Below are 21,466 nucleotides of genomic sequence, written 5' to 3'. Positions count from 1 at the left end.
GACAGAGGGGGTCTTTACTAGACTTTGTGGTACTTTTATTTTAATGGATACTAAATAAGGACCGCTTGGGAATTTCCAACTAATAGCTGAAATGGTTGCTGTCTGTCTAAGAAAAAAGGCAAAATAGTAGTGTTATTTGAAGCTCTTCAGTTCTCTAATTTGCAAGAGATCTCTCCTGGTAGACCAAAGTTTTCCTGGAAAACGCACAAAGGAGCACAGCAATTCTATGTGCTGACTTACAATGAAAGGAAGAAATTAAGGCTGAATCTTAAACAACCTTCAGGCTTGTCCGGTATGTGAAGTATACAAAGATCAAGCATCAAACATCTGAAGACGCTGCCAGAGAGGAAAGCAACTTGGAAAGACAACACTGAAAGAAAGAGATAAAAATATAGTTCATTGTGCAGGGGCCAGTGTCTCTGCTAGATGGAGCATTGCTTTAGATCACATCCAAAAAGCATTAATATTATGCAGTCTGCAGGAATCCGTTCAGAGTAAGAAAGCCTGACCCTTTGGCTCAAGCAAGGCCAGATAGCTGAGCAGTGACTTATAAGCTGTAGGACATTTTAGCCTATTTCCCATTCAAATTTAAAACTGTTTTCTGTCTAAAAGCACTTCCATTGCCTTTTGCAGGATTAGCCAAATGGTTTACTGCATAAAATCAGTGTCATTAATTATGCTGGATGTCTCTGGAGAGAACCCAGATAGTAGCCTATAACCAAGATGGACATTGACCCAAGAATGAAAGTGCACTCTCATTACGTAGGTAGCGTAAGAGAGCCTGCTCCACCTCGTGTGTTAGTCAGTACAGCTCTTTAAATCAAAACTCGGTTACATTTTATGGCACTTTATGGTCTTTTATGGTTGTTAATGTTGCTTTATCTTCCAGTAGTGGGTGGATACGATCTCTCAGACACAGTTCTGGGGGAAAAAAAGGGACTGGTTAATAAGCTGAAGCTAAAAAAGAGTTGTGGGTTTTGTTGTTTGTTTGTGTGTTTTCCTGCATGGGAGACATTTATGGCTGCCTCAAATGTGTGTATTTTTTATTTGTTTGTATGTGAATATTAATCTGGGTTTCCCCTTTCAGAAAAGTCTTTAATTTACTTCCCCGGGCAGAAACGGGAATTTCCTCGTGGGTCATATTTCACCTGCATTTATAACCTGGCTATAAGAAGGCAGTGACAAGGCAGGGTGAGGACACCATGCTTGGCTGCAGAAAGCAATACAAGGAATCTTGAAATACTTCAAGGTGTATTTCTTGAAGACTTTCTACGCTATAAAGACATCTGCCTGTAAGTACTGACACCATTTGTTTTCCTTATCTTGGTATTATATTTGTGAAGGTTTGTAATAGCCAACATCTCGGTCATTTGCAGCATTTTATGTACATTTTGACTGAAGTGCCTTGTTGCATTTCCACAGGTTGAAATCAATCAAATCTCTTAATGTCAGGTATAAAAAAATCTGAAGGGTATAATCCTGGAGTCGGCACTGTTTATTCTGAATTAGACATAATGCATTTAAAAGCTTGCTTTCCGTTGAAGTGAAAAAAAATAAGTACAACACTTAAAAACTTTTTTTTTTTTTTCAAAATGCAGAGTGAGATAGCACAAATGGTGAAAAGCCTACTGTAATCTCATGGGTTTTCATCTTTCTACCTGCAAACCTTGACTTTTATTGAAACTTGGAGGAGGCTTCTATCATGTTATAGGTTCTTGGAATGCTGCTTTGAGATGCATCGCTTGCCCGTCGTGGTGCCTTTGTCAGTCACACTGAGAGGAATATTACACTGCACTTCATTGCAACCCCAGACTTGTTCCCCCACTGCTGACATTAAGAGTTTGACTGTGTGCAGTCACTTTTAGTTCTGGAAATAGCTTTTTTGTCCTTTTTTTGGTAGGCAATAGATGAAAAGACTAGGCAGTAAATTTTATAATAGTCTGTCACAGCATTCATACAACCAATCTTTCTCCCCAAAAGGCAAAATTGTAATGGTTTCCCTAAAAAAAAAAAAAAAAAAAAAAAAAAAAAAGTACAAGCAGAAATGCTCTACAGAGTTGTCCAGCAAACCTGAGTTTGCAGTGGTTTGTTCTCATCTACAGCTTTGCCTGGAACTGGGTATGGAAGCTCACAGCTTGATTTGTAAAACTGTGGAGGTAAAACTGTGTATGTAACCTCCTCTGTGTCAGGTGACGGCCAGTGCTCACCACTCCTGGCTGTTCCATGTTTACTTCTAGCACCAGGATATAAATCAGTGAAGAAATAAACACAAAGGAACCACCTTAAATCTCTCAGTGCAGCTAGGGAGTGCAGCAAAAAAACTTGAGGATAGCACTTGCAGTCACCATATTTTCCTAACGAGGCTCTGCAGGTTCGTGTGGCATGCACATTGGGGACTGTGTCACCTTGTAGCTGACAGGGAAATTACTGAAAGGCAAATGAGCTGAAAATGCCTGTGGAAGTCAGTAACCAGAGCCACCTTTTACCATCTAAATGGTCCAAGTCCCACAGGTTGTTGCTCGTATGTTTCGTTGTGGGGTAATTTAACAAAATGCTGGCGAAATCCATGGCAATGCATCAGTGCCTTCTGCCTCCCTCCTAGCCCCTGCTTCCATCTCTGCCTCAGCCTGGCTGTGCCATGAGCAGGTAATGCAACTTCTCAGGCTCACAGGAAGATTACTGTTTCCTGGTTAATATTGGAGGAGACACTGTGAAAACCGGTTGACATAAACAAAAACAGATACTGTGAAAAACCATGATACTAATCCACATCCGTCGCTGTTTATAAATTGTTGGGAGAGCACTGTATTAAAATTAGTACAGACTAGATTATTATCCATAGCACTCTGAACAGGTTTTCAAAATACCTTCAGATGTTAAACTCTGCAGGGCATGTGATGCCTCCTGAACGCGGGGCTGACCACACTGCCAAGGCAGTGCCAGGAACAGGTGGGATGCAGCATTCCTCAGTTACAGTTTTGTATCTCCTGCAAAGGAAGGGGCAAAACATGCTTCTGTTGGCAGCTCTCCTCACATCCAAAGCAAATCATTCCTTTGACTTATAGAAATTTAGACATTTTATTAAGCATCATTTCAAATTTACAATATAAGAATAAATACAGTCCTATAGGATATATGTAACTTATAATATATAATCTTATTAAGTATAGCAATATATTTAATAATTTTATGATTGTTTCTGTAGTTTCTTATGGATTTTTTCTATGTTTAATTTCATATAGTTTAACCACCACAACAAAAATAAACACCTCTGATACTTTCTCAAGCAACCATCCATGCAGTGAAACGTTGCTCGGCAAGAAACAGAGTGAAAGGAATTAGCTTCAAGTTTGCTGTTCTCTTTCTTTTGTTCTCAGAAGAAAACAAAACAAAACAAAACAAAACAACACAATCAGGATGGCTTCAGGAAGCAAGAAATACTCTGCAGGTACAAAATGTCATTTACTAAGATTTACCAGTAGTAAGGTAGAATGAGGTTTCAAACTATTGTTTTCGATATTTAATACTTGTCTCTTTCACCTCCAACTGCCAAGGAGTTTGTCATAAACAATGGGTGAAAAACAGGGGAAAACAGTATGTTGAAAGTTTCAGAGAGCTCAGCTGGACTTACATTGTGTGTTAATTTTGCTCCTTTGCTTCCTTCATTAAAGAATCTGTCTTAAACGCAGCGTTTCCCTCTAGAGCAGAATCCTTCTTGCCCCTGACAGAGGCTGGACTGATTTCTGAAAACATTAAAATCCTTAAAAATCAACTGGGAACTGTCAGTAGCTGATGATGAAGTCACCACAAAGCTGGGTGTTTTTTTATTGCCACCTTTCCCAGAACTTAGGCATGTCCCAGGCTGCTGGAGGTTGACTGCGTTCTTCAGTCATTCATTGGGTTCTTTAAAAGTCTTAATTTCCCATACACTGCTTACAGCTTAAAAATAGAATAAGATTGTCACTCCTTTCACTGGGTGTTCAAGTGCTCTAAGATTTTGATCAGAAATCCATCAGTGGTTAGAAGAAAAACATGAATCTTAAACTGTAGTTGAGCACGGAATACGCAGGGTCATGAAGAAATGCATTCAGGTATTTTTACCCCTAGTCTTCTAGCTTATATTTTTCTTGTAAGACTTCTTCCTGTTGCTCCATCATGATCTGCACAGTAAGACGATTTCTCCTTCGTGGTGTTTGCAGCCTGTCCATACTGAATGCCATTTACAAATTTCATTAGGGTGCTGTTTACTGTCTTTCAGATCGCTAATGAAGAAGTTAAGTAAGACCAGACCCCAGAACTTAAGTCAGATCAGTTAAATAAGACAGAGCTTTCTGATATCTTCCGAGCCACCTCCCTCAATGCAGGACATTGCCACTGTCACTTGTTTACAGTTTTGGCCAGTTGTCAGCAGTAACGGGGACATCAAGGAAGCATGGCCTGGCTCTATGTTTTATAGCTTTGATTTCTGTCTGTCTTCTCTAATTGAATGTGCTTTATGGCCATTTAAGCACAGAAACCCAGTGCTCAGCTTCATTTTCCAATTCAAGGAGGTCCCTGGAGGAGATTAATTGGCAACGAGTAATGGTGCCATTTGTTTCTCTTTGATTAGTGGGAGCTCAAAAGACGTTTTGCTCTGAAGGTGGAATCTGCCAGCATGGATTCCTCATCAAGTCACCACCTCTTCAACTTTTCAACTCACAGGTATACAAACACAGATTAGTCATGTTCCAGCAATCCTTCAACAAATATCTGCTCTTTCTGCTATCCTGAGTTTTAATGAGAGACAAATTACTTTCTCTTCGGCAGAAATCCTGGAAAAGGCGTTTTTTCATCCTGTCCAAATCCAGCAAGGGCAATTACGTCCTGAAGTATCTAAAAGGCCAGAGCGTGAAAGGCTCCATACCTGTTGATGAGTATGTAACCCAGATGCATCACTTTTTTATTTTAAATCATGTATCAACCCTCCTAATTGGCCACTGATTGTACAGATACTTGTTCCTGATTGAGGTTCTTCATCCAAATCCTACTGAAGACAGAAAAAGAGTTCTTTGGGCTCTTGTAAGGTCTGGGTGCAACTTAGAGTGTATATTCTTTGTAGGAGTAAAAATTCTAAATGATTTTGATGGAATTTGATACATTTACGTGAGCAATTGTGGTGATGTGGAACCTGCAAAGCAGACAGGGTGGCTCCATGATCCCAAAGGCAGTATTACTGCAGTAGAAGACATTTTGTGTTCTGTGAAGACAGTGCTATGCATTCACTCACACAAGAGTAAGGATGGGCTACGGCACTCGTAACTGTGTAGGCACACAACCTTTCCCACCTTACAGCTTTACAAAGTGCTTTGTAAGTTGTGCAGAGGTCTCCCAGCTTTCACATAGCCCTTTGGGCTGATGCTGGCTGCCCCTGCCTCTTACCCTGCCAAGAAATTGCTCTGCTTGGCTCATTTGGGTTGGTCATTTCATCCTCATGGCACAGCATCCACCACAGGCTTCAGCAAGTCTGGGTGTCATTGGCTTTGTGCTAGCAGCATTACCATGTCAGCTATGGTGTAAGACACAGCGAAGGAAAACAGTTCTGGCAAAGAAATGTAAAGATTTTACCAGCCAGACTTGGAGCTTGAGCCAAAAGCTTGTGGAGCTGCTAGGAGTTCACTGGACTCATTGGTGTTGTGCTTCTCCCATTAAAAGAATTTTTATTATGAAGTTCTGAAAAATGTCCAGCTTGCTCAGCAATATGTGGTGGCATTATTACCATCATTATCATTATTGTTGTTATTATTTGTACTGATTTAACTTCTTGTAAGTTACTGAAAGTAGTGCTTCCATTTCCGAATGCATTAAGAGTACATCTTTTCTATTCCAGAGCTACTCCATTAAAATACTGTTAATATACAATTAGTTTCAAACCAAATATACTGTTCTATCATGGATCAAAAACATCTGCCATGAATTTTTCTTACTATCATTTCTGTATTAGAACAACAGCCCCATTTTCAGAAATGGTGTTCCAAAATCTAGACATGAATCTTTGTAAAAGTTGATTTTATTTTTTTGTTTGGAAATGTTCTTCACTATGAAAGTCCAGATGTTTTTAATGTGGGCATTTATTCTCCTGAGAATTTTTTCTGTTGAAAAATGTTTACCTTTTTCCATGTAGATCTCCTCATGTCACGCTGTGCTTAAATTAAAATGCACCCCTACAGAGAGGTATAAACATATGTGTGTCTGTATGTATGTTTGTAAGCATGTACAGTTATATAGGATGTTTCGTATCATTATCTACACAGGATTGTAAAAATTGAAATTGGAATAAGTAGTTCCGAAATCATGGCAACGGTGAAGAAGATGTTCAGATGCTTTCTTGAAGAGGTGATGTCCATCACTACTGGAAACAGATGTTACTACCTCATTGGGAAGAGCAGGTAGGCAGAGGAAGATGTGTAAATGCAATGTAACATTGCAGTTAAGCTCATGTAAGACCAAGACCAAGGAATGGTTCTGCTCCTTCCCTGCAGCTCTGGCCAGCCCCTGCCCGTGTCTGTGCAACTGAGTGTGCAACACAAGGTTTCAGCTGGCTGATCCCAGGGAAAACTGCTCTCTTGTGTGCTGTTTTATCCCCCGCAGCCAGGCTAATTCCTTGCTGTTTTGGGCCACTGGACTAAGCTCCCCTGCAGCCACACTGGTACAAGTCCAACACGTGAAAGGAGGAGCACAAAGGCAGTGGCAGTGTGGCAGTGCCACGTCAGCCAGTACCCACTAGGGTCGAGGAGGAGCAGAGGGCTTTGCCTCCTCACCCAGCAGCTCCTGGGAGCCAAGACAGCTTTTGCAGTTAATAGTCATGCTCTGGAAAGTAGATCAGTAATCAAGGGAAGCAGATTGAAGGGGAGGATTCCCAAGAGAGAGAGCAGGTCCCGAGGGGAGTGACTCAGGGCTGGACTGCAGCAAGGGCAGAAATCACTGCCACACATGTGAGCCTCAAAGCTTGTTGAGGCCGGGGTTTGGCACAGTGCTCCTCTGCTGCTGCTTCCCTTCCTCTCTTCTTTGCCTTCCCAGTCCCAGGCATGTCAGGGGGGTTCTGCCTTGCTGCAGAAGAGCAGCTGATGTGTGAAATGCTGATAAGCACAGAAGGAAAACACATACCTATGTGCTACTTGAGCGTGCCACCCCACGCCTTCCCCCTGGGCACTGGTCTCACAGCCAGCCCTCCCTGGGAAGAGCTGCAGAATTAATCCAACGAAATCCACTCACAAAAAACAGGGCTTCAGGGGCGCTTTCAGGAGAAGTTTCTCACCCTGCATTCCCAAGCTCCAAAGCCCCACTAGAGCAGCATTACACACCGAGAATGAAGCAGAAAGCACCGTGGCACCTTTCCTACAAAAGCCTCTTTGTGCCTTGTAGCTCCTGGCCCCACGCTGCACCTCTCTGAGGCCAGACTTTGCCATCTGGCTCTTATCTGGCTCTTGAAAGGAAGGTGCAGATTTTCCCTGTTGATTTCAAGAAGCATTGTTTTGGGTCCATGGGAGGAAGTGGGTGAGCAAGTGGGTTTTCCTTGTGTAGGTGTTAGTCACCTGTTAGTAGGTGTTCATTTCTGTTGTTCCAACCTACAGCCTGGAAATAGAGGACTGGGTCACTGCGATATCTTCAGTCATGAAGGCCAAAATAGATGGACACTGCCCTCAGGTGACGTTTCTATACTTGATTTTAGAAAGAAATAAACTTGTAATCTCATTAGAAACCTGTGCAAAGGCAAGGAATTGTCTTGTCCTGGTTTCGCAAGTTGGCTCTTGATTTGGTTAATCAGAAATTAATTTTCCATACAAATGCTGTACCCTGGGCTTATGCACTAAGCAGGCACTGCACAGGCTGTTTGTGCAGGGATTGTTTTCACATTGAAAGAATCTCTTTGAAGAGTAAAACACATGGAAATGAGGAGGTGATTGACACTGTGCTACAACGAATTGCACCTTTGATGTGTCAGAATGAAAATGCATGTGTAATTCTTACCGTGTACTTTTTGGATATATCTACACGCTGTTTTACAAAGCGATCCACATCTAGTCTGTCAATGCTATGAGCAAGCTGGAAGCCCTGTTATTTCCAGGCCCAGCCCAAATTTCTGCACCATGTCAGCCAGCTAGGCCACCTAGTTCAGAGCCAGTGCTAAGCCTCTTACACCCCATCAGCTTCCAGTCTGCTCAAAGTGCTAGAAGCACAAATTTGCATCTGCCTGCAAAATGCCACCTAGACAACCTCCCTGAGCCATTAGGAGTAAAATCACACTGTTGTATGAAGTGCTGGTACATTGTAGCTCATGCCATTCGGGTGCCTGTCTTACACAGCTGTTATCTTATTTGTAGAACCAAAATCTTGCAAATCCAGAAGTCAAAAGCCGGCCCTTGTCTTTGCCATTATTCTTGGATTCTGTAGATGTGACCAGTTCCCTGGAAAGGCAAAGCTACCTGGAGGTAAGTGGATCAGCCATCTTTAACAATGGGTTTGTTGCCAGGGATGTCTGTGAAATTTGATTTGTATCATGGATTGTTTCAATAGAAAGTTCTTTAGAGCTCATGCAATGGGTGCCCAGGTGGTTTGTTCTGGTCTGTACTGGGGTTCCTGAGTAAGAGCAGGATGATAGCATCATTGCAGAGTCCCCACAAAGGGCCGGTACTGGCGTGTTAGTTTAGGAGTCTGCATGTCAGTAAAGACAGGTGATGATGACAATGAGCACTGATATTCATAGGCCACCTCAAATGACCAGCAAAGGTTGGTGGGAAGAAAATAGCTGCAGATTAGCTTAGACATGCCTTGGAAAAGCCATGGGATGATTGTTTCAACAGCTGCTTGCCATTCTTCCTGTTCTATGATTATGCTTGTCTTTGTCTCTCTCTGTTCAGACTCTCAAGCCTAGGGGAATTTGGTCCAGTGCTGTCCACTGGAGCCTGCAATCCTTGCTCTCTGTGCCTTTCAGATCTCTCCCATCAGTATTTAAATAGAAAGGGAAGCATCACTGAATTCCTAGAGCAACTACAGCCTGTCCTTTGGTGACAGACTGAATAGCTGCCAAAGTGTTGGCTTTCTGCAGTCACAAGGTGACATCAGGGCTGCAAATGGCCCTGATGGAGGAAGCTGAATGCAGGAAAAGCACTTAGAGCACATCTCCAGGAGGAGTCAACATTTTCTTCTTTTGAATGCAGAGTGATGGTCCCTCAGAAGACAAGAACAGGCCCAATTCAGATCCTGGCCCTCATCAGCCCCAGAATGACTCACTGAGAGATTTTCCAAACCTGGTGAGCAGAACAAATAAAACTGCTTTTGACTTGTTCGGTATGCAGAAGTGACTATGGGCTCTTATCTCACCTGGCTGTCTGTAACTATAGATTATTCACCTACTTCCCCAGCACACTGAGCTGGATTTCATTATGAGGATTTCCTAAATATAGCTAGTCAGTTGTCGTGTAAAGCATTGAAAATAACCTTCCAAGAACTTGCTTGAAATGCTTGAAATACCCTTTATTTACTTTGTTTCTTGGGGGCAGATCCTCAGAATTTCTGTGCAGTGATTGCAACTTGTGGCAGCTCTTGCAAGCTTGGTGAAGAAAACTCTGAAGTTGCACTGCCTGAGGATTTGTCCCTCCTGTCATATTTCCCAGCTGTGCCACACTCTTTGTAAATGGCTTCTTTCTGCAGCCTTTGCAAGTAGCCTTTAAATTGAGGCACACCTCAAGTCTGACCTTCTATTAGCCTAACTGTAACTTCAAGTAATTTAGCTTCCCTATCTTGCAGGAGTTGATTAAAAGGATACAATAATTAGTGTTATCATTTTTTATCAGCTGAGTGTTCTGACCTATGTTCCCCGAACAAGGAGACATGCAGCACTTTCAGATGCTTGTCACTCACCCTCTGACTGCCTTTGCAGCAGTCAACAGAGCAGAAGGCACAACCAAGGCTCCACCACGCAGCATGCAGTTTGGCAGCTGAGGATAAACCTATGTTTAATTGCAGTTTAAGCGTTGAACTATGATCTGGAGTAGCTGAGATGTAGGGGAAGAATCTCTGCTGCTATCACAGGGTAGTGAATCACATGTTGCAGTCACCATCCGTGTGCACAGGCTGGCGGTGGGTATGATATAATACAGTTTGATTTAGTGGACTGAAGTGAAAAGAGCTGAAATTACATTGCAATGCCATGGGTTATTGCCACAGTTCAGCCGATGCACTGTAATTTATGGAGGTGCAGTCATTCAGTTATGAGTCTTAGCTCTGAAATGCACTGGGTCAGCCTTAGTTTGACTTTAGCTGGTGCTGCTACCAAGGCTGTCTTTCTGCCCCTTTCCTACACTTGCCGCTTCTGTCTCATACATTAATCCTTCTCATACTTACAGTGACTCAGAGGGTATGTATTTATGCAGCTTGTCAGAGTAGGACAGACTGACAAGCAGCACTAAAATTCCTAGATAAGGAATTTGGATTTTACCTGTTCTCCTTAGCCTGAAGCAAAGGGAGTGGCAGGAAGCTCATAAATCTGTTTCAGCCTGTGTGAAAATGAATAACCTTGCCATGCAGCTAACAAGGAGCAAAAATGTGCCTTCATTTGATAAAAATACTTCATTTGCCTCATAAGATTAGCATCTGCTAACATCTCCAGATCTATTCTTTGCTCAGTGATGTCTGGACAGCTGACTCCCATATTAAGCCCTTGTATTTACTTCCTGTTAGCAGTATGACTCCATATTTCTAGTATCTGATTAGCTTTACTTATTTATTGGCCGTTCCCTCATCCAGGCCCTGATCTTGAAAACTGTTTGCTCAGTAGCCATTGCTCATGCAAACAGGCCGGGACCCAGCCACCTTCAAGGGCTTTGAGAACCTGGCTCCACTTCAACCCACATTTTGGCGCTACCAAATCACACCTGACTCAGGAGCTGAGTATCAGCTATTGCCACACGCAGCACTCAATATGTAAAATGCATCAAAATAAAGAGCACAGGCTTGTATCATGGTGCTCATTACTGTCCTGCAGGTACCTAGGCATACTAGTCAAGAGTCTGGCTTCAACACGTTAGACACACATGATTTTTTTGAAAGAGAAATTCCTCTGTCCAAGGGCAGCATGTAAATTTTGACCCTTTCCCTAAAGAGCTTAAAACTAACAATTACTCAATTGCTTTCCAACTTTCATTTTCATTTTCTGCTACAGCCAATTTCCTCCATAACCCATTTTTTGTCTCTAATGTAAATCCAGCCATGGTTCCCCACAGCCTTAAAGAACTCGTTTAGCTGTACAGCTGAGAATAATTTTACTCTGAAGTTAACTGCAATTCTCTGGTTGTAAAGCACTCGGAGGAACAGAGATGTCAGCAAACTCCTTCAGGAAAACACCATGGTGCTGCTGTTTAACCTTCAACTTCCTATTGTCCCCATAATCTGTGATGGTGCCAAGGAGAAACAGCATGTGCATTTGGCAAAATGTGGCCACTGTCTGACTGCAGGCTCAGTTTGGGAAGCTGATGAGTGCTGTGTACTCTCTTGAGATTTTGGAGGAGTTGGAGCATCTCAAGACTTAATAAAATCACCTCCTTTTCCCTTTTTCCCCAGATGTTAACTTCTTTGATCGATCCAAAGCCCCTAGAATATCAGTAGGAAATTCATTCTTGACTTTAGATCACGACCACAGAGTCAGTCTTGTTCCTGAAAGAGTTTTGTTATGCACTTCTTGAAGGACCATTTGTAGGCTTGTTCTCGCTACTGCAGCATGGGCTCCTTTTTATGTCATTTATAGCAACAAGGAACAAAAATACATTCATCATCTCTAATTTCAATTCAATGCCAGTATCTTCTCTTTACATGTATGAGAGTAATTAGTTGAATTTACTTTACCTGGAAAACAGTATTATATTCTGTGACATATTTAGCAGTTACTAAAATGATCACCATAGAAACCAAGGATGTAAGTGGAGAGATAAAAAATGGTTGTATCACAAACATGGCATGGAGAATTGCATTGGGAGGCAGCAAAATACTAATTACTATATTCTTCACTGCAGTGAAGTCAGAAAGGAAACAAAAATAAATAATTTGCCATTGTGACTTAGAAAGGTAAATTCGGCGAAGTGATTATTTTCTACTTGATTTACCAAATGGCCACAAATTTAATATTTCAGGTATTTATGAACCTGGGAGGATATAATTCAGGACACAAAGGACCCAATATAGGATTTCCAGCCCCTTGGCCTATGTTCTAGCTCATGGAGAAGTATGAGTTTATAGACTTCTCATCTGTAAGGGAAGTCCCAAATACATTCTTTACTTTAGAGCAGTTAAAAGATACTTAAAAATGATAAATACCTCCCAATCCACTTCTAGATTTCCTACAGTTTTTTTTTCCTAGTGTAAGAACTTTAAGACTGAATGCAAATAAAGAATCTTTTGCATACAAGCATGGAAATGCATGCAGAACCATACCTGAAGTGTTTAGCCCACCTGATTTTTAAACAAAATAACAGTTTTTGAACAAGCAGTCAATTGCAGCTGCCTGGTTACCAAAGATTCATCTATGAGAAATATTAATACTAGCAGCCAATTGCATGTGCATGATTTCAAAAATTCAAGTAGGAGCAGAACTACAGAAGCCTGTTCCTAAAACAACCTGAACAGACTCTTCAAGGAGAAACACATCTTCCCATCTTTCCTGTGGATAGTTGCTGATTCTGTTACTATTAGTAATTGGCAAATACATGTTAAGCGATCCATATAACTGAACCTATTAAATATAAAAACATACTTTTAACAGGGTAAAACTCTAAGAAAGAGTGACGAAAATTCGCTGTCATCGGATTCAGATGAAGACATCAAAAAGGAAGAGGAAGCTTATTACGAAACTCCCAGCAATCTTTTAGCAAAGGTAATTTATCTGTTGTGGTTTGTTTTGTTAACAGCTCCAAGGAGATGGAGATATTTAATGAACCAAAGAGGAACTGGTATGAGGAACCAATACTACCTTGCCAAAGAAATATGTAGATAGAGCAGTAGGTAATAGTTTAAATGCATACAAGGAGAAATGCTTGATTCAAAGGATCTTTCTGCTAAAAAGACGTGTTTTGACAAAAAACATTGCCGTTTTTGTTGAAATTCCCCAACATGACAGTTTCATTGTAAATGGCTTTTGCCAATTGTATCCAGTTATTTTTATCAAAAATGAAAACTTCATTTAGAAAATATATCTGTGCATTATAGATTTTAAAATGTAATTCTGTTGAAGTAAGTGGCATAAAACCATGTGTACCATGCAGTAATTTAAAAATGCTGTGACACATTTGGGTGTGTGTATTTCAGTGTGAAACAAGGGAGCAGGAGGAATCACACTGGTAATTTAAAAAAAATTTTGGTGCCTAATTTGGGAGGCTGATTTCTCTAGGCTTCTCATGTAGTCAGTGGTCATAAGAAGCTAGTTAAGCCAGACTTCTGCAGAAGTCACAGCCTTTCTCCAAAGACTGTACAGCTAACTGAACATCATTAACATGTCTTTTATCATAGAATGTAAGTACTTTAAGTTAAGCACATACAAAAGATGAGAATCTTTTCAATCTGTTTTTCTGAATTAAAATGTAACAAATTTTATGTGGTGGTACTTACAAATATAGCTGGTTATATTCCAACCTAAAAGGAAAGCAAATGGTAGTGTACCAGATAACACGAACCTCTGATTTTCAACCACATTTCTAGCTCACAGTTCTGGGAAGTGAGTTATTTGAGGAAAAGCAAGCTGTATTAACCAATGGTCTTAAAGAGCACGAGTACTGAACAGGAGAATTAAGATTTTTTTCTGCTGGAAGAGCAAGAATATCTATGTTTTATGTTGTTAATTGTTTCTAACAGTGCAATATTGAAGTATCTAAACCTGAGCCTACAGCTGAATCCCATGTCCCTGTGCCAAAGAAAACATGGGAGAGGAAGCCAGTAAAGGAGAATGTCTATGTGTCGATGGAATCACTGTAAGTAACACCTCCACTAAAGTTCTGCAAATAACAAGTGACGTAGTGATATAGCTAGAGCTGTCGCTTGCAAGATTTGCTTTGCGGTATCTAAAGGCTGCATCTTGTTTGAATGAATTCTTCAGTCTTGGTTCAGAAAGTTCAAAACTCATGGAGTGAGTTTCACCCAGAGTGAAATTCAGACTCATCAAAGTGGAATTTAAGCTCACATTGCAACTCATGCATTTAGACAGGCTCTGATTACAGGACACAGAAGGTTTTGGTGACTGATAGTTTAGCTAGGTTCTCACAACATACCAGCCCACCACTGTCCTCAGACACCACAGCCAAGTTTCAGCAGCGATTCAGACACGTCCACCCCAGAGCGGTTACCTAGTGGGTAAAAGAGGAATGAAGAATTGCAGCAACAGCTCCCAGCTTTTCCAGTAAGGAGTTAATATGGTTCCCAGTAGGTCGTCTCCTTCCTTCCATTTTCCCATTGGAAATAGGGGTCTGATGCTGTGTACGTTGGGGGTACAGTGTCTGGTATGCCACAGAGAAGGACCTGAACTTTGTTTCACAGTTGCAGTGCCACCAGGAAACTTCACAACCAGCACAATATAGCTGAAGGGACGTCTGCCTACATGGTAACACCAGTCCTGAGGCACAGAGCGGTAGATAGCTGCTGGCTATGGCCTGCCACCTACAGACAGTCAGGTCTTATTTCACATCGTGGGAGGCAATTAGAAATGCAGACCCACAAACCAGTTTATTACAATAGAGTTATTTGAGTTCATCCATGTCTTTGGGAGTCTTTATGGAGTGATTCACTATAAAAATCTCACAAGCCTACGCAATCTGAGTTCATATATGCAGCAAGAGCAGTTTTTGCTACTAACCCAAATGTTGTTTGAGGCACAGAAGGGAGTTGACTCCAGGCATTATATGGCTTGTCAAATAACCTGAAAAGTATTAAAGCATTTCTGAGTTACTGTATCCCCCAGGGGACAGCATTACATCCTGACAAAATCCAGTAAAGCCAAGGACAACAATCTGTACTCATTTCTTTGTAAAAGCAAGTTGTAAGCTGGAATGTTTTCAGGCTTAATAAATAGTCTTTAAACGCTGAAAAGGTTTATTTTAGGATTTATGGTCCATTTTTAGAAGGACTGTTTATTTTACTTAGCTGTAATTTTGTCCACTGACTGTTCTACAAGAACTTGTTATTCTTTGCTTCACTGACAGCCATTTGATCTGGCAGGAGTGTCTGGAATGGCCAAACCAGTTCAGTTTTTATCATCATTCTTCTTCAGTAGGCTCCTGGATAAGAGTTGCCAGCTCACGTGTGGATGTGATAGGCCCCCTACTCCTCCCAAACGCTGGGCAAGCAGTACATGTCCAAGAGACATGGAGGCAAACAGAGACCCAAAACTCCCAGAAAGCATCACCACACAGCAGTTCACCCTCCAAGGAAGGCACAGTTCATCACCACTTTCAGTGGTTCAGTTGTCTATCCTGCTCAGGTAAGCGTCTTCTCCATTTTTCGTTGCAGAGAAGACAGATATGTTCACAGGTTTCAGTTAAGGCACTGGTCCCTGATGCTTTCTCTCACAGTCAAGTTACAGATGAGACGCAGCTGCAGATGTTGGATATTTTCATCCCCCTGGCTGACATTAACAGTTACCTACAACTTACGGAAGCAGTAGGACAAATATGGTAAGTCCTGGATACTTTGTGATGGTGCAGATCAGGTGTGAATGAGTGACACAACCGATGTTGGGATCCATGCACAGTTTTAGCAGTGCAGAACAGCACAGGGTCAGTGTGTGCTCAAGCTGCAGAAATTCCTTTCTGCTTTCTGACTTTTCATGTATTTCATGTACTATTTCAACTGCTGTTGAAAAGGGCTGTGTAGCACTGAGATCCCTTAGCTTGCTGTGTAATAGTTCAAGATGGAGTCCCACCCCAAAAGCTAATCTTCTAATGTTAATAGGTGTGAAATCAACTAATTACTGCTACTCAGGTTAGTCTTTGATTTGGTGAATCGTAATGAAAGCATGTCTCAGTGAGGGGACATTATCTTGTGGCAGTGTAAATAGGGCCTTTCAGCCAAAAATCTTACAGAGTTTGGTGGCTAATAATTTGTAACCCTTTGTTATTGACAAAAAAAAAAAAAAAAAAAAGATGAAAATTAGGAAGAACATACAAGGGATAGACTTCAAGTCCCGTTTATGTCCTATGAAGAAAAAGGGGATGTGTGGAAAAAGATGACAATTTTTTGAAAAGCCATAAACCTGTCAGTGGAAAGAATGACAACATGGAACCCACCAGCACAGGAGAAGCCATTTCCAAACCTAGTATGTTCAGTGATCTCTTTCATCAAATCCTTTCTTATCTTTTTCCCTTTAACCTACTAGCCCAAATATTACTGACCTACATCACATCATCTATAATTTAAGTAATAACACCTGCAAAGTACTGTCTACAGATATGTGAGCTGTAAGTGAAAATTTAAAAGACGTTACATAAATTAAGATGACTTCAATTTGATGTCATCATAAAGTAATCTCCAAACTAATTCCAGCACTTGTTCAGTGCTAGGAATCACTGCTAGGCAGAGATTTTCAACGTAGGTGTTAAGGCTTTAGCACATATATCCTCTTAGTAGTCCCACTGGAAATTACTGCTCTCCCTAGAACTTTAATATCAATTACTAGAAAAAGGAAGACAACACAGAAAAAAAATATATTTTTTGCATGGTTCTGTTGATCTTTCACTGCCACACAACACTGAGACTGCCTTTTGCCACTGCTCTCTGTTCACACTAACCAGGTCACTTTTTTTCAGCCACAATCAGCAAGAGAAATTAGCACTGCAAAAGGGACAAGAAATGGGACCCCCCCAATTTTTTTTTTTTTGATCTGTGCCTAAATTTACAGAGCTTTCCCAGTGGAAATTCACATTGAAAGGATTTGGGGCTGGTTCTGGGCAGGAACAGAACACTAGGTCTGACTGCCAGCTTAGCTAATCCTAGACAGTTTGTCATCACAGAGAGTCTATCGGAGACCAGCAGGAAAGAGATAATGGAATTTCCATAAGGGTCCAGTCAGGACAGGAAGAGATCTCTGATCCTTGCAATTATATCAAAGATAAAACACATTATAATAAATTTTAGTTTCATCCTCTTGGGATGTCTTGGGAAAATTATCTCACTCCAACATGAATACACATGTACGTACCTGCACCAAATCTAGCCCACAGTTTTCAGACTGGAATCCCCAGATTTCACTGGTGATGTTTCTAGCAGCAATCTCACTTATTAATGGCTTGGGATGTCAGCATCACACACACTTTACAAGGTGTGGGTGAAGCACCTGGGTTTCAGCTAGAACCAGATCAAGAGGCTGCAGTCATTCAGCCCGTGTCATTTCCAGAGGGCAGTGTGGTAAATGCAATTCTGTTCACTCTTTCCCATTCTGTTAACAGTAATTCAATATTTGACACAATTCCTTTGTTGTTTCTCCTCCAAATACCCTAGTGTCTCACAGTGGACTGGTCCTTGCCACCTGGGATGTTTATTTAACCACGGAGACCGTATAGTGGCTGTGAATGATCTGCACCCTCAGAACTTGGAGGAGGCCTCCTTGTTCATCAGCAGGTCCATTAGAAAGGAGGTATGTTCAACTGACCTAAAAATGATAGTCAAGTAAATCAAGCCAAATGAGAAAGCGCTTTGCTTTTGCCTTTCAGATGGCTTCATTCAAACCAGTTCACTCTGTTTTGAGTGTGGTGTGAATAACCTTGGTACCAAGTAGTGCCTCAACATCACTCGATGTAGCATTTCTTACTCCTGTGCTGTTTGGGGAATGCAAGGTCTGCACTGCTGTGTTTGAGGATTGATCTCAAAGAGTCTGAGCAACTCAAACTTTTATTTAAAGTTACTTGGTATGTTTTGGTTGAGGTCTGTGCATTGAAAACTTTGGGAAGTAAATGATTGTCTCCAATGGATTTGCTTATAGTGGTTTTGGGCATCGAGGGCAGAACCGTAGGCTCCTACCTCCTTATCCAGCTATTATCACTTTTATGAAGTATGTGGAAGATTTCTAAGTGGTACCTTAACACCACCACAATCTGCTACACATTTATACCCACGTTTCTCTCAGATGGGCCCCAATTTCAATAGTCAGGTTCTCTGACCCATACACGAACACCTTCACATTTTAATTTTGCTGAGAAAGTTAAGATCATTAGATGCTGTTGCCCTCTAAAGAAAAGAAAGCAAGTCTCCATAAGGAAAAACTATTCACCTCTCTTAACAGGGCATTTTTTATTTAGCTAGTTAAAACACAAGTCAGATAGTAGCACAAATGTTTTAACAATCTATAAAGCAGTGTCTCCCACTTTTTCTTTTAAGGTGAAACTTACTGTATGTAGGATTCCACATTCAGATACTTTCCATGTTAAAGGCTGCTCATGTTCCTGAAAAAAAGACCACAATAACCAAGTAAGTGCCGAAGTTCAAGGGAAAGGATCAAGGAGAAGAATGTGATGTATAGTGTATGGAGATCTGTACCTTTTGGAGCTGCCAGACAGATTTTGTTGCTAAGTACAATGAACAGAGAATGTAGGTTTCATTTTATGTCCTAATAACTTGTTTCGGTGGCATGAATAGCTGTGTTTTAGTTCTGTTTCATGTTATCATATATTTCAGTTGCATGAGCAAGAAGGTCAAAGCATTTACAAAACATCTGCACTGTATATACTTTGCAGTTCTGTAGAAAGTAGTGGTTCATGCCTCTGCTTGCCTCTTTACACTGAGTTATATAGGCTTATCCCTAATTCCTGAACCATTTAGGGATGTGGGAACAACCTACATCTGGAACAAAGACACCTTTTCCCTTTCTTCCTCTCAGTTTCAGAACAGCAAAAGCGAGCTGAGAACTATAATGTTGGAAGGAAGATTGGGGGTCCTCCTCTTTGCTATGGCCCTCACGTTACAGCCACAAATGTGCATATAGAATGTACACAGAGCTTATACCTATTCTGTATGGATAGGCATACATTTGTACATACAGGTGTATGTATTTACAGACATATATATATAGCTGTTACATAGTGTTAATATACAACACTGTGACAACAAACTAAATAACCATTTTTGAGTACAGATCATTTTATTTTGCTAAATAGCCAAAATAAATTAAACTGTGTTTAGCAGGCATAGATTTACTGTTATTAGCATATTTAAGGTGGATTTGGCCCAGAGAAGACATTTGTCCAGCTTCCAGTTGAATTAGGCCAAATCAAGAAACTACACATATTAAAATCAGAGTTTCTGCCACTTAATGCAGTAGTAAATTTGACAAAGGTCATTTCTATACTTGCTTTAAAATCCAACCTGGACTGAAAAAAAAATCTTTATAAAATTGTATTCAGCCAGAAATGAAAACAGTATCAGTAACTCAAACAAACAAAAACATTTATACAAACAATTCAGACTCAGCTCCTGTTCAAAATATTAATTTTCACACTGTTCACACAGCCTTTCTCTTCTGTTTTGGAGATAAGAGTGTTTGTGATATGCTTATTTCTCAGGATGGGAAAGGATCACTTTCAAATATTTGTTACAGTGGTGTTCAAAGGCCCACTTGTGCTGAATTCTGCATAAAGACTGAGGGAAACCCCGGTTCCGGAACAACAGAGACTGAAAATGGAAGAAAAGAAATTCCTTAGGAGCCTTCCTCCAAAGTTGCTGTGGGATTCCTTTGCTCTGGGCTCTCTCTCTGAGCCCAACAAATCCTCTTCTGCCTAAGGAGTCTGTGAGGATGCCAAGGGCATCGCTGTACGGGGCACTGCCAGCTCCGTAACCATGTCGGCCTGCTCGAACAGGCCTCTAGGCCGGGATCCTAAAACCATGAATCATCTAGGTCAAGAGCACCCACCGATGACGTGTCCCTTGACTTTCCTGACTGAGGCTTGCCTAAATTCTTCTGAACTTTAGAAAAGGCCAAGCCTTCCTGTCTTGTTCAAAGACTCATCTGGCTGTATAATTGGGATTTTTCTTGCGTGTTTTCAGCAGACATGGGGAATTGCTCCGCTGTTTCCACAGAAGTCTTTATTCTGGAAGATATTTTTTATGCCTGTTCTTCCTTCCATTTTTTAGACCAAATATCCTGCACTCTTTCAACATTTTTTTCCCAAACATTTCATGTAACCTTTCCTGTGTCACTGACCTGCAAAACAAATACCTCCTTTTTCCAGTTATGGGTGAACAAAGAAGTCAGACAGTCTTAAAGCAATTTCCTGAAACTTTGTATAGAAACATTTCCAAGAAGAGATGAACAAAGAGAAGCTCTAGACTGTATGCAGTGGTGAGAGGAAAGCCAGGGCCACAGAACCTGCACGTGGCATTGCTGCTGAAGCTGACATTGCGCAATGTATGCTGCACCTCTCAGCCATAGAAGGATGCTACTTCTGGAAAAAAACAGGATTTGGGTAGAGATATCAAGCATGAGACAATTCCAGAATATTTCAGAAAACTGGGGGGTTACTTCTGTAAACAGTTACAGATGTGTTACATTAATCAATCCTGTCAGTTTGCAGTATGATAAATGCAGATAATTAATGTTACATATTGGCTGATTCACAACACTTGCTAGATATACAACATGGAAGTGACATCAGTATAGTAAATTCTGGTAGGATGTGTGAAGTTGTCTGTGCACATGTGATCAATAAATGGATTATCAATTTACATCACATATTGTGTTCCCTGACTACCTCACTTTCTCCTAATACAGCCCCTCTTCATCCTCCAAAGACCACCTTTAACTTTCCAGTAGCCTGTAGATGGGACACCAAATAGCCCTTTAAAAAAAATAAAAATTAACCTACTCTTAAAAAACAAGAGCAACCTGCTTTTGTAACACTTGTTGCCAATATGAAAATTTTACTTTTCTTCAAATGAGCAAATTCTGCTAAATCTCTGTGCTGCCTCTAGAAATGCACAGCAGTACCCAGTGCTCCCATTAAATCCCAGCCACCCCAGAAGACACTGTCTTTAATCCGATGGCAGCTGGCATGGAGCTGCTAAGTTTTTAGATTACCTGTGGGCATGTAAAGGTGCTATGTAAGTGGACACTTAAAGTAACAGGTGCTATTGTAACTTCTTGTTGCAGTACACTCTGTGGCATCAAAAATCTTCTTAGCCAGTCCCCAGGTAACTTTTGGTCTGTGGAGGGCTCCTGACACAGCTGTTTGAGTTGACATGAGCTGAAATTCAGTGAACCCACAGACTAGCACCTGCGTGTAAAACAGTGGAAAGAAGGTTGCAAGTCCTGAAGTCTTCTTGCACCACTGACCACATACAGCTACCTGTGTGGAAGCAGGGGCTGGTGTTGGATGCAACACATGCCAGTTGAATCACTCTGCACCTGCAAACTGGGTCTACAAGAGACAGAAACCAACAGACTGCAACACAGATTACATGATTA

At 41.1% G+C, this 21,466-nt stretch overlaps 1 protein-coding gene across 1 annotated transcript; it reads left to right on the top strand.

Moving 5' to 3' along the window:
* Nucleotides 1–4,880: 4,880 nt before the first annotated feature.
* PLEKHS1 (pleckstrin homology domain containing S1) lies at nt 4,881–20,639 on the top strand. Its single transcript, XM_082765410.1, has 12 exons — nt 4,881–4,913; nt 6,291–6,425; nt 7,611–7,683; nt 8,361–8,468; nt 9,198–9,290; nt 12,794–12,904; nt 13,879–13,994; nt 15,287–15,496; nt 15,588–15,689; nt 17,512–17,647; nt 18,388–18,477; nt 19,569–20,639. The coding sequence occupies exons 2-11, from the start codon at nt 6,331–6,333 to the stop codon at nt 18,454–18,456; spliced, it is 1,113 nt and encodes a 370-aa protein (XP_082621536.1). The 5' UTR covers nt 4,881–4,913; nt 6,291–6,330; the 3' UTR covers nt 18,457–18,477; nt 19,569–20,639.
* Nucleotides 20,640–21,466: the final 827 nt, after the last annotated feature.

Source organism: Aythya marila (assembly GCF_965140915.1).
Source record: "Aythya marila genome assembly, chromosome: 7".
NCBI classification, from domain to species: Eukaryota; Metazoa; Chordata; class Aves; order Anseriformes; family Anatidae; genus Aythya; species Aythya marila.
This window is presented reverse-complemented; position numbering and strand designations above follow the sequence as displayed.